Genomic DNA, 13,582 nt, shown 5'->3' with positions numbered 1-13,582 from the left:
GAAAAAACAAAGAAGAAATTCGCCAGGAACAGCTCTGAAGCTTACCCAAGATCAAGAAGACTTTGTAATCATTTGGAAAAATCAACAAAATCTTGTAAGGTGAGAGATTTAACTAATGAAGACATTGACGACTTCCAATCTAAGTTGTTTGAGTGTAAATCAAAAGTAGAGCAGGATAACTTTTTGTCAAAGTTCATGTTACTGAGTGAGCCCAAACGACGTAGGTCTAGAAATTGCAGTAACCCACAGCCTAGACAACAAACAGCATTCTTTGTGAGGAGCAAAAACAAACAGATTTTACAAGTGTGTGCTCAAAGTTTTTCGGATATCCCAGGTTTTCAAAGAAAACGATTGAATGCTATATCAACACATTTCAAAAATCATGGAACTCAAAGGAAAGAAAAAAGGGGAGGTGCACGTATAAAATTCAAAGATGTGGATACTACAAACTCCATTATTGAATTCATAAAAAAACTGAAATGTGGGGAAAGCAGTAGTATAGTATTGCAGACTGAACGCATCAATCACAGAGCAGTATTTTAATTAGGGGGCGGAGCCTAATCCCCCAGGGGGGCTCTAAACCCCGCCCAAATCCCCCTGTGCTCCGCGCGGGAAAACTCCATTTTCTAACCCCTCGCCTGGACCAGTTCTCCCACAAATACTAAAACCGCCATTTTATTTCAAGTATTTATTTGAAAAAAACAAATTTATGGGCATACCAATTGCAGAATCCCCCTCCAAGCAATCCCCCACACTTCGCGGACCCCCCCAGCCTAAACCAAATCTCCTCCTCCTACTGAAGACCACCATTTTTGTTCAAGTACTTATTTTAAAAAAATAAGTAGACACTTGCAAGATCCTCCTTCCAAACAAGTCCCCCCCGTCACCCCCTATGCCACCGCCCGCCTTTAAGCTTAATGTTTTTTACTTTTTCATACACTTACGCTCAGCTAGATCGAATAATGCTTCCCAGAGCTCATTAACATCAGTTATTGTCATAACTGGGCATTCACAGCTACAGCCATAATGAAAATGACCATAACCATCAATCACAATATCTAGTAAATCATATATTTCGGATAATATAGAGAATCTTGAATTGTTTGTATTTACATTGTTTGAATTTTGATTGTTATGCTTAACCTCCTTACTGTCAGTGTCATTATCTAAACAGTACTTTGAATATCTTACACTATTTGCCAGTTCATTAAATTCATCAAATGTTATACCCATTAGAAGCGTTGATGACTTTTTGAACTTTGAATAACTAAAGCATTGACTCATAATTTATAGGTTATGTATGCACTAACACCTTTTGTAGTTAACACTGGCTGAACTCAGCAAAGACTGAGTAAAATACAGCTTACTTTCTTTTATATATGCTTCTCTTTCCACCTGACTGTAGGATGAAAATGAATATAATTTGATAGTATATAATTAAATTCGAATATTCACTTTATCCATGCAGTAAAAAGCGCAGGCGTTGAAGTTTTAAAGTGCTTCATCTCCATCTCTAGCTAAATATTGATAGATTATCTATAGTAGACTAAATATTTACTAAATATCTAGACTAATATAGAAATATCAATTGTTAACATTTAACTATGAGACAGACCTACATCACTGAGTTAGATCAGAAATTAGAGAGCAGCAGCAGCAGCAGCATTTCAGCTCTACTTATTAAATCTTTGTTGCTTCTGTTACTACATACAATCGTTTTACTATCATTGATGTAGTTGTTAGATCAGTTATTTTCTTTTTGAGTAAAGACTGAGTAAAATACAGCTTACTTTCTTTTATATATGCTTTTCTTTCCACCTGACTGTAGGATGAAAATGAATATAATTTGATAGTATATAATTAAATTCGAATATTCACTTTATCCATGCAGTAAAATGCGCAGGCATTGAAGTTTTAAAGTGCTTCATCTCCATCTCTAGCTAAATATTGATAGATTATCTATAGTAGACTAAATATTTACTAAATATCTAGACTAATATAGAAATATCAATTGTTAACATTTAACTATGAGACAGACCTACATCACTGAGTTTGATAAATTCTAAGTAAAATAAATCAATCCAGTTTAAGTTAGTTTTGAGTTCTTACTATTGCATTTCCAAGTGAATTAAAGATGGTTTATCCTCTCTATGTTCACATTTCATTACATACTTTCTACTGTTAAAATCATCCAAAGTTGCTGCATTCAATGTTGATAAATACTTCTCAGGTAGATAAACATCATGAAACGAATACGCGCCGCTCTTCTCATTACAATTCTAACTCCACACTTTGTTCATGCTAATCTCGCTTTTTGTATCAGATATTTGAAATCAGGTTTCAAATCATATATTTGAACAATTGGAATATCCTCGTATGATGTTTGGTTGAATTTTGTCAAATCAAAAGATAGAGTGTCCTGCATGATTGAAAACACGTTCACACACGTATGATGTTGAATGTAGAATGAATAACAATTTCAAGTTACTGACTTCATTCCCTCAATACTCTTCCCCCACTATGTACACTTTGAAGACCTGCACAAACATGTTCGTGAACAGTCAATGAACTTCATCATTGTTTATAGATGGCGTAATATTATTTAATACCGCATTTTCTAATTTTAATAGTTTATTCACATTTGAGGGGGTGAGAATAAAAGTGGTCCAACTCATTTTTTCTCGAAATTGGGATAACAGCTGATTTCAACTCTTAATAGTAGTATCTATTTAGTGTATAAGTGGTATAAATCATAGTTCCTTCATTCATGCATAGATAGCAGCACAATTCTATCCCCTCAACAAAACTGCAATTCTATTCAGATTTGAAATGGTATAACTCCGAGTGACGGAGTTGTACCACTTTGATTGTTACCAAAGTGTGTACTGCATAGAGTAGAGCTGTTGTTCAATTATTGTTGTACGGTATCGGTATGTCGTTTTTGTACGGTAAAAGTCTGCAAGATGCAATTGAAGAAGAGAGTGGGAGTAGTGAAGAAGATTATGACAGTGATAAAGATAAAGAATTCCATCCAAGTGCCCTTGATTACAACTCTGAAGGTAAGATATAAATTCATTCAGGCTATTAGGTATTGTTGCGTTTTTGAGGTTATCACTCTTAAAACTTATTCCAAACTAATTATTCAAGCTTATTCTGTAAGTATTACTAGAAATAATATAACGATACAATATTTTAACTCTGACCATGGTATAAAATTGAAAGTGATATCAATTTCAATTCAAATTTCTCATAAACAGCTATTGGTGAATTTTCAGAATAACATATCCAATTTGAACAATTACGTATTGGATATTTGAAAGTGCCGCACCTCCCATTTTGCATGTTCATTGCTATACGTCTTATCATGGTTTGAGCCATTATTGTATAATGAGCTAAAACTATAAAATTTGCAGGGTCATAGAGGTCTTGAACTCTTACCTATTTGAATTGAGCATTCTTGTTGATATATCTCAGATGAACCCTAACTTCAAGTTTTCCATGATCTATAATGTGATATTTTTTCTGTGTATTTTTCAGATTCAGATACTGGATCATTGAGAGGACAGCCTGAGCCCTCGGGATTGCAGTGCATCTCAATATCTCCAGGTATCACCATTTTCAATATATTTGTTTTCGATTTCAGTTCAAGCTTGGTTCATAATGTCAAATAACCAGAAATGAAATATAAAGGTGCATAAGAACGTGTGCACTGTGTATTTTTGTAAAATACACAGTACTTTTTCAAAAATAGTACAAATTGATACTAGCTCATACAGTAGAGTTAAAAGTTCAACTGTCTTGAAATACGGTACATACAGTAGACTACTCATACAGTTCTCATACAGTAGAGTGAAAAGTTCAACAGTTCAATTACAAAGATTTGAAAGTTATGTTAGCTAGAATTAGTCTGAACAATGCAAAACTTCATACAAGCAATAGGCTGTTTATCAGCTTCCAACTAAGTAGCATCAAAGATTGATGTTATATATTTTTTCATTCCTTAACATTGTATTATTGTAATAAAATAACTAATTGAAATTTCTTACACTTATTATTCTTTTTTGAACCATATTCAATCAATACTAAGATGAACTTTAGCATTTATTTTTGTGATCTTTTCAGAGGATCAGCCTGCTGATGCTCTACTACTGCTACAGACAACTGATCTGCCACACACCACTGCCTCTCTTCACAACGCTGATGATCAACACAACGCTGATGTTCTACACAACGCTGATGTTCTACACAACGCTGATGTTCCACACAACGCTGATGTTCCACACAACGCTGATGTTCCACAAGATGGTGATGTTCCACACAATGCTGACAATGTTCCACACGACGCTGATGATACACCACCTCTAAAACCTCGTAAGAGAATGAGAAAACCAGATTGTACAAAACAATCCACAGCCAAAAGATTAAGAAATTCAGGTAAAGAGTACCTTAATTATAAAGGTGTGTTAGTTCACAGAAAGAACTTCATTAATAAAAACTGTAATTGCCGCCTCAAATGTTTTGATTCAGTGACTGAAGAGCAACGACATGCTATTTTCAATAGCTTTTATGGTATGTCTGATTTTTCTAGACAAAATGCTTATCTTACTGGACTCATTCACATAGGTCAAGTAGCTGTGAGAAGGCCAGTCAATGGCAGCAAGCCAGAACGGCAAAATTCCTGTAAATATTATTTACAAGTTGCTGGGAAAACTCTCAAAGTATGCAAACAATACTTCTTGGATACTTTTTCAGTATCAAACGGCAGAGTTGCTAGAGCTCTACAGAAATTAAAGCTGGGTAAATCACCAGGAGAAGACCTCAGAGGGAAAAATCAAACAGCTACAAAAATTCCAGAGAATAAAGTGCAAGGCATAGTTGACCACATCAACAGTTTCCCAGCATTTCAGAGCCACTACACTCGTAAAGACAATCCAAACAGAAAATATCTTAATCCAGAACTGAATTTGAGAAAAATGTATCAGCTGTATGTAGAAAGTTGTTCAGTGCTAGGTGTTGTACCTGAAAAAGAACATTATTATAGGTATATTTTCAACACAAAATTCAATCTACACTTTCATGTTACCAGGAAAGACACTTGTAAAGTATGTGATATATTTAAAATATCCATTGATGTAGAATCAGACAAACAAAAATTGGTAGATTTGAAAAACAAACACAAAGTTCACTTGGCTAAAGCTGATAAAGCTAGAGATTATTTGAAAGCTGACGCAGAACTAGCACAAGAACAAAGCGATGAAATTCTAGCCCTGAGTGTTGATCTCCAAAAAGCTCTTCCTTTCCCTAGGCTCAGTGTTTCAGATGCTTATTACCGGCGTAATATGTATTGCTACAATTTAGGAATACACAACCTTGCTTCAAATAATGCAACTATGTATGTTTGGGACGAATGCACGGCTTCTCGGGGGTCTCAAGAAGTAGCCTCTTCAATTTTGAAGCATATTGATTTACATGTATCCACTCAAAGTCACATCATAATTTACAGTGATACATGCACAGGGCAAAATCGTAATATCAAGGTTGCCCTGTCTCTAATGCATCTTGTGCAGAATAGTCCTACAATCAATGTTGTGGACCAAAAGTTCTTGGTATCTGGCCATTCCTACTTGCCAAATGATTCAGATTTTGGTCTCATAGAAAAATCTGCAAAAGGCAAACCAATCTATTTGCCAGATGATTGGTTTAATGTCATAGCTTCTGCCAGGAAAAAAAATCGCTTTATTGTTGTCAAAATGGTGGCTGAAGACTTCATATCAACTGCCAAGTGGAGAAATCAATAATGCGGCGATCAAAGAACACAAACAATGAAGATGTGAAATGGCTTTCTATTCAATGGCTTCGATACAGAAAAGACAATCCTTTCAAAATCATGTATAAGACCCGCCTTGATGATGATGAACCATTTCTGACTTTGGATTTGCATCCAAAACCAGTTAAAGGTCGACCAAAAACAACTCTACCCAAGCCAGATCAACTCTACACAGAGCAACGTATCATCAATGTACTGAAGAAAAGGGATATGTTATTCCTCCTCAAATACATTCCTCCAGTGTATCACCCATACTTCAAGAACATCAAAAGTTCCAACAATGCTGAAGAAGTAACCTTTCTTGATGATGGCGAAGATGATGATGAACTTTTAAATACATAATATTATTCATGGTCAATTACTAGTAATCACACTGTAATCCTTAGTAGGCTTACACTAATATAAGCCTAAATTGTATCATTAAATAATAAATAATTAAATATAATAATAAATAAATATAATAATAAATAATAAATAATAAATACAAAAACATTGTATTGTATCAAGCCTTATGTTTTGAAATTCGTCTCCATAATATCATAATAATTTTGAATATTCAACATTTTTCTATGTTATGATAGAGAAAAATTTAAAAACATGTTGCTTGATACAATTTTTATAATGTACAATACATCAAAAATGTGTAAGCCCGCTTAGTAAGGTACCAACTGTTTTGTTTATTATAAACATTGAGCCAGTAATATAGAAGTTAACTAAACTGCACATTTTTATAACCCATTCTATTGTTAATAATTTTCAGTGGTAATTGCATTAATAATAATTCTCAGTTACCACTAGTAATAATTTCAAGTAAATACTGGAAATTATTACTTATACAATGGGTTAAAAAATTTGACTTCTGCATTACTGACTCAAAGTTTATTATGAACAAAGTTGTTAGTAGTGACAGTCTCTATTAATTTGTTCAACTTTTGGTACTTCATTATTTTGTGCATTATTGACATTATTAATCCATTCTGATAATAATTTTGAGATACTACTGGAAATTATTAGGCTACTAATACCATGGATTGAAAAATTTGAGTTTACTTCTGTATCACTGACTCAAAGTTATAATGAACAAAGTTGTAGTGATAGTCTCTTTTTTTAACTTCTATTATGTCATTATTTTGTGCATTATTAACATTGTTTTTTCCATTCTGATAATAATTTCGAGTTACAACTGAAAGTTATTAGGCTACTAATACCATGGATTGAAAAATTTGAGTTACTTCTATTATATTGACTTAAAGTTTATAATGAACAAAGTTGTAATGATAGTCTCTTTTTTTAACTTCTATTAGTTCATTATTTTGTGCATTGTTACCTTTTTGTTTTTTCCATTTTGATAATAATTTTGAGTTACAACTGAAAATTATTAGGCTATTAATACCATGGATTGAGAAATTTCAGTTTACTTCTATTATTACTGACTCAAAGTTTATAATGAACAAAGTTGTAGTGATAGTCTCTTTTTTAACCTCTATTAGTTCATTGTTTTGTGCATTATTGACATTGTTTTTTCCATTTTGATAATAATTTTGAGTTAAAACTGAAAATTATTAGGCTGCTAGTACCATGGATTGAAAAATTTAAGTTTACTTCTGTATTACTGACTCAAAGTTTACAATGAATAAAGTAGTACCTAGTGATATAGTCTCTATTTTTTTTAACTTTTATTTTTTCATTATTTTGTGCATTATTGACATTATTACTCCATTTTGATAGTGATAGTTTGAAATTAAGGTCATTGTATCAATTTGAATAAATTTGAACTGTTTTGAAACTCAACAAAACTCGGAATTTCTTGAGAACCAAAGTGGTATAACTCAATGACACCTTGATATTTTTGTAAATACAAAAGTAAAGACTGTGGCAATAACAGTACGAGTTAAAGTAATTCTTCAATAACAATATTCAGTAATTTAACTCGTTTTTCACAGTTACTGATTTTGCGACAGCCCTCTTCAGTTCAGTCTCTGTCCTGAAAATCTTAGAAAACTGAGTTAGACCACTTCTATTCTCACCCCCTCATTTAATGCTCATACTTGTCTAGATCACAAGAATTCATTGATATAATGAGGTCCATGTTTTAATGGCAGTGAGGAAAGATAGGAGAACAACGTTGCCAAGTCTCTAAAAATGACTCCATTATGCCACTTAGTGTACACAGCTGTTGCTCAATTCATTCGATTAAATTTTATCTAATATTAGTTTTCATTTCCTCGATAAAATAATCAATTTCATGTCAAATCAATTAAATTCATCAATAAAATATAATATTTTCTCATAATTTGATTCAAAACTCTGCTTTGAGATCAAATTTTCATTTTCATACAAACCTGAAATGGCAGCTAATTCAAAAAGCTGTGATACACCAATCGAACTTCAAACCAATAGAAATCAAGTTATTTAGTAGGTATTCTATTCTACTTACTTTCAAAAATAATAGAAAAAATGGAAATCCTTTATAATTAGATGATTTTGATGAAAATAATTCTGAAATAACATTTCAATATTATTCATACCACAGTACCATAGAGGACCTAGTTTAAATAACCTGTCAGATTTCGCACTATGCATTGTGTTCTTGTCCCAACTTGTCGCGTTAGTGCGCAAGTCACTTTGTCATCGGTCCACTTTCACTGTGTTTTCTGCAGTTCACGGATTACATCAGTTTTTTGTCATGCTACATTTGTACATTAATTTTATTGTACATTTTGGTATTATTTAATATTATTTTGGAGTATTTCCTACCGTGTCTAGACGTTTTTTACGCATATCTTTTCATCGACGTGGCTATATGTAGTTTCTTACAATTCGTGCATGCACTTTCCTGTTTCCTTCTTCACACAGCAATGGCGTAACAGTTCACATCAGCTTTTTTCCGTTCTTCAATTTTCGTCGCTTTCAATTCAAAATTTTCAATTCTCAAGTTTTAAATTCATGTTTATTCAACGTAGAATGTTTCTTCCAGTGCTTCGATAAAGTTTCAGTATTTTCGGTTTGTTAGTTTGTGAAATATCTTCAATCTCAGTATTTGGTATGTCAGAGCACGTTTCATTGTCACGATTATTTCGAATTTTTATCTTCAATCCAAATTTATTCACTTCTCAGTGTGAGAACTCAAATCATTTTATATTACTGATTATGAAAATCAAGTTTCCAGAACATTCAACATTCAGCAACAAGTTATATGATTGAACTGAACATTCATTTGCAGTAGGCATTTTGTGGTAGGGCTTGAGGCCCAATTTCGCATTCATTCGTTTCATTGAAGTAATTCTGGTCTCACGGGACATTATTACTGGTGTGTTGCTTGCATTCCAAGATCACACTCTCATCATTTCACGGTGCAGTCAGACGTTCTGCTCTGTATCCTTTTTGTTAGGTTAGTCAGCTAGCTACCTAATCATTCATTGCTAGATCGAAGTATTAGCAATTTTCATGTCTACCCCGTAGATGGTGTATCAGTTTCAACCAGTTCTTTTAGTGATCTACGAACATTGTTACATTTCATTCACCATGCCAAGCATTTGGATGGTTGTCTATTCAGACATTCACTTAGCATCAGTGTTGTGATTTTTGGCCGTAGCCAACTCAATTAACTTTGCACTTCATTCACCGTGCCTAAACTTGGACGGTTCATTCAATTCAGTAAATCTTCAGCTACGTTACTTTCAAATCATGTGTTGCATAGCTCAACTGTGTCACACCGTCATTGTGTCAGTCTTGCCCGTATCGCATTGACAATAGTTACCTGACATTACCCACTCATCGCTGTGTCGCCGCCTTCCTGTGTTGTCACCACTGAGCCATCGCTGTTGGCTATCTGATTCGTCACCATTCCAGTCCGGAGTCTGTCGCTCGGATTGATTCTTGTCCTGCTTGCGGGTCATCCAAGTCGCCGCTCTTCATGGCTTGCCGTCCAGTCCAGTTCGGTAGCTCGCTCTGGTCCGCTCCATTTTGTGGGTCCATCCAGGTCTCCACCATCGTCCGGTATCATCGAGGGGGTCTCGATGTACTGCCCATCCAATTCAAGATTGGATCTCATGCTCTTCATGCATTTGATAAGTATTTTGTATCAATTTGATCATATCAGCATTTTTCATTATTTGTTCAATTGCCTTGTTTGTTTAATTATTATTTGACCTTTTCAGGGTTTACTTGGAATTATTTATTCTAAAGTCGCGATTCATTTGTAGACACAACTTTTTACCAATATTTTTGGAAGTATTGCAAGTATTGTACTTTACATTTTTCATATTGACTTTTAAATATCGATCAATTTCCAATAACTTTTTGTTGTGTATTTAATTGATCACATTTTATGACTTATGACCTATGTTTTACTTTTATCTTATCATGATATATCTGATCATATCAGACTTATTGATCTATCATTTAAAGTTAGTCTAAGCCATTGTCAATTACGTTCTTGAATACAGTGTCTGTTTCATTTCACTGTACTACCTATTTTATATTGTCTTTAAAATTATTAATTACATTGAATATATGCTTTTCAATTGACGTTCAACTCATGATTATTTAGTGTATCTAATAAAACCTATCCAGAACTACAAAGGTTTTAATATGTCCTGAAAGCGTTTGTTTATTACTCAACATTTAGTATTTATATTAATTGTTCTTTATTGTCAAACTACATTTACCTTTTGTATTTTTGCGATTACTCATTGACCTGACTTTTCTCTATTACTTATTGTCATTTGAAGGTTATTTTCTCTTTGAATTTATGCACTAGCTCATTACGGAGCATTACATATAGTAGGTTTATACTTATTCATTAGTCACAAATTGTTTTTTAATTGAATGACGAACGATCTCAATGCTAAAATTATAACATTCAAGTCCCAGAATTTATTACTGTAGGCACTTTATCATAAATGTATGTTTGCTATATATAATATATAAGTTTTCAGTTATACATTTTCAGTATTTCAGTACATGCATCATGGTTTGTAATGTATCAATCAATTTCACTCGGAAATTGGTCTTGTACCTAAATTAAATTTTCCTGTTATCAAGTCAGCATTTATCAATTGACAATCTCAATTTTTACTGTTTCAATTTTTTACTATGTCATTTTTTATTTCTCGTCAGTCAACTGCCCTGTGTGGCATTTCCTAAATTTAAGACAATATGTCACGTTTCTCAGAGTATATAATAAATCTATTGAATGTTTTACTTAAACCTTATTTTTTTATTTGGTGTCTTTCCCAGCTACCAGTTTTATTATAAATTATCATTCATTTTTTGGCATGTTGGATTTGTGCAGTAGTACAATAAATATACAATTCATACATCTTAACAATTTTATTTACAAAAGCATTTCTTACAGTCCACTATTATTTCATTCAGTGGCACAGATCACACATGTTAAAATGGTCCTCCTTCGGCCAGATCAAGGCCAGTGACCTGGGACAACTCATTATCTAATGACCCCTGGTCAACTCAAACTTTTTTAAATTTGTAAAAAAAATCATCCTGATCTTTAACATTGACGCCTTAGTTTAGGGTCCAATTTTTGACATTAACTATTGTATTAGCATTGTTTGTATTAATAGATTCTCATTCATTTCAAGGTTAACTGGACCCCAGACAAGCACGCTGCGCTCGTGTTGGTACCAGTCTCTCAAGACCTGAATCATTGTAAGCTGCCACACTGCATCCTGTGCACAAGTTGCTCGAGCGCCACCATTATCACTTGCTTGGTGTCACATCACTCAGTTCATTGGCTCTCCACACAAGCCTTGGTGACACATCTTCTTGCAAACGTTTGCGCTTTAAACGTGGGCACACGCACAACTACAGTTGGCAGCATTTTAGGGTCGCAAGTATTCTAATTTTAAGTTGTAGTAATCTTGTAATCATGTCTACTGAAGTTCTTCCAACTGATATCTCGGCGCTAATAGCAAAGAGAAAAAATCTGTTTGATCACCTACAGTGGCTCATTGATCAGTTTAATTTTGAAACGCCTAGAAATCAGCTAGAATATCATGAATTAATCACTGTCAAAGAGGAATTGATACCCTTCGACACGCCTATGTTAATATCAAGGATAGCTTAGACGAAGGGGATCCCAATGGAGACAAAACTATTCATATGAAATTTCAAAAATTTTTATTAACATTACTTCTAGAATCAAGGCCAATCTGGCAGCCTTTGAAGAGGCCAATAGGGTTCTCGTTGAACCTGCATTAGTGCATGCCCCCACTCCACGACCTATTCAATTTTCACATTACCAGAAATACCATTACCTCGTTTTAATGGTGATTTTGAAAATTGGTTGAATTTTCGTTCTGCATTTACTAGTATTATAGTTGATAATGATTCAGTTGATAACAGTGCAAAGTTTCAATATCTCAAACAGGTATTATCCGGCGAAGCGTTGAATAGAATCGCCAATGCACCACCAGGTGATTTCACTTTAGCTTGGAATTTGTTGAAAACCAGGTACGACAATCCAATACTTATTGCTGATCGACATGTTTTGGCAATCTTGAACCCACTGCAACTCAATTCAAAATCAGCACAATCTTGGCGCAGTCTTATTGACCATCAAAAAACAAACATTTTTGCTTTAGAAGCACTTGATTTAGGTATAGATGTTAAAGACCTTCTGTTCATGTATGTCACTGTGTCTCGTTTTGATATTGCTACCCTACGTGATTGGGAGCGATACTATCTACTATTGACAATCTCCGGAACTTTATGGAGTCCCAACATAAAGTGTCACAAGCTGTGTCACTTAATTTGAATCACTCAGCTCAGGTCAATCCTAGGGCTAACCAGCAGCAGCCCAGCAGATCGGCAGCTCTTTTTTCAACTCTAACAATTGTAGTATTGGAACATCCAATTATCATTCAACAACAGTCGCAGTACTGCTACACCCAATTCGGTATTTCAACGTCCCAATGTTTGCTTGTATTGTAACAACTCAGCACATTCTGTCTTCACTTGTTCTCAGCTGTCAAATCTACAGCCACAAGCTCGGTTGACGCAGTACGCAAAAAGCACTTGTGCTTCAATTGTTCCGCCCATTTTCAACAGGACACCAATGCTTTGGTGCATGTAAGCAGTGTGGCAAGGCACATCATTCCATTTTGCACGGTGCATCATTTCAATTTACGTCATCTTGCTCTAAGGCTACAGCAAATGCCAACAGTGTTCAATTAAGGAATACTACAATTTCCTCCAACAGCAGTCATTCAGCACATCTTCACAGCTGCAGTTGTGGTTCACAGCCGGCAGTCAACCTCCGCACGTTGCCGCTCGCTTCATCATCAGTTGTCGCATCTACTTCTGAACAGTCATTGAATTCAACTGTAGAGTCATCTGCTAGGTCGCCGATTCCAGCCGCTGGTCAAGTAGTTAGTAACTCCAGTCACACATATGATGGCAACAAAAATTCAACAGTATCCATCATGCCTACTGCAGAGGTAGTAGTCTATAATAAGGTTGGTCAACCTATTTTGTGTCGCACGTTGTTGGACACAGGTTCATTCCCAAACATCTTGCTTCACAGTGTTCTTTAGTTTCAACTTGTCATAACAATACTATACATACAGTTTCTGGCATCAATACAGCACCGATGTATTCCACATCTGTGGAAGTGTTTTCTTCTGATCGCACATGGTCTAGAAAGGTCTCTTGCATTATTGCCGACAAAATTACACCCAGTCTTCCACCAGTAGGAATTGATATTCAAAACTTAGTTTGCCCACTCACATTCAG

The 13,582-nt window shown here is 34.5% G+C and overlaps 1 protein-coding gene across 1 annotated transcript; it reads left to right on the top strand.

Annotated features, from left to right (window-relative positions):
* Window positions 1-2,932: 2,932 nt before the first annotated feature.
* LOC120353309 lies at window positions 2,933-5,798 on the top strand. Its single transcript, XM_039436556.1, has 3 exons — window positions 2,933-3,059; window positions 3,538-3,606; window positions 4,123-5,798. The coding sequence occupies exons 1-3, from the start codon at window positions 2,933-2,935 to the stop codon at window positions 5,796-5,798; spliced, it is 1,872 nt and encodes a 623-aa protein (XP_039292490.1).
* The last annotated feature ends 7,784 nt before the right edge of the window (window positions 5,799-13,582 follow it).

This window comes from Nilaparvata lugens, chromosome 1 (genome assembly GCF_014356525.2).
Source record: "Nilaparvata lugens isolate BPH chromosome 1, ASM1435652v1, whole genome shotgun sequence".
NCBI classification, from domain to species: Eukaryota; Metazoa; Arthropoda; class Insecta; order Hemiptera; family Delphacidae; genus Nilaparvata; species Nilaparvata lugens.
Note: the sequence above shows the minus strand (reverse complement) of the source record. Positions and strands in the feature narration are given on the sequence as shown.

Excerpts from the sequence above, each read along its gene's own strand:
- LOC120353309 (XM_039436556.1), top strand. The coding sequence starts at position 2,933 with ATGTCGTTTTTGTACGGTAAAAGTCTGCAAGATGCAATTGAAGAAGAG. Across the intron at positions 3,060-3,537 it reads CCTTGATTACAACTCTGAAG|ATTCAGATACTGGATCATTG; the intron begins GTAAGATATAAA and ends TGTATTTTTCAG. Across the intron at positions 3,607-4,122 it reads GTGCATCTCAATATCTCCAG|AGGATCAGCCTGCTGATGCT; the intron begins GTATCACCATTT and ends TGATCTTTTCAG.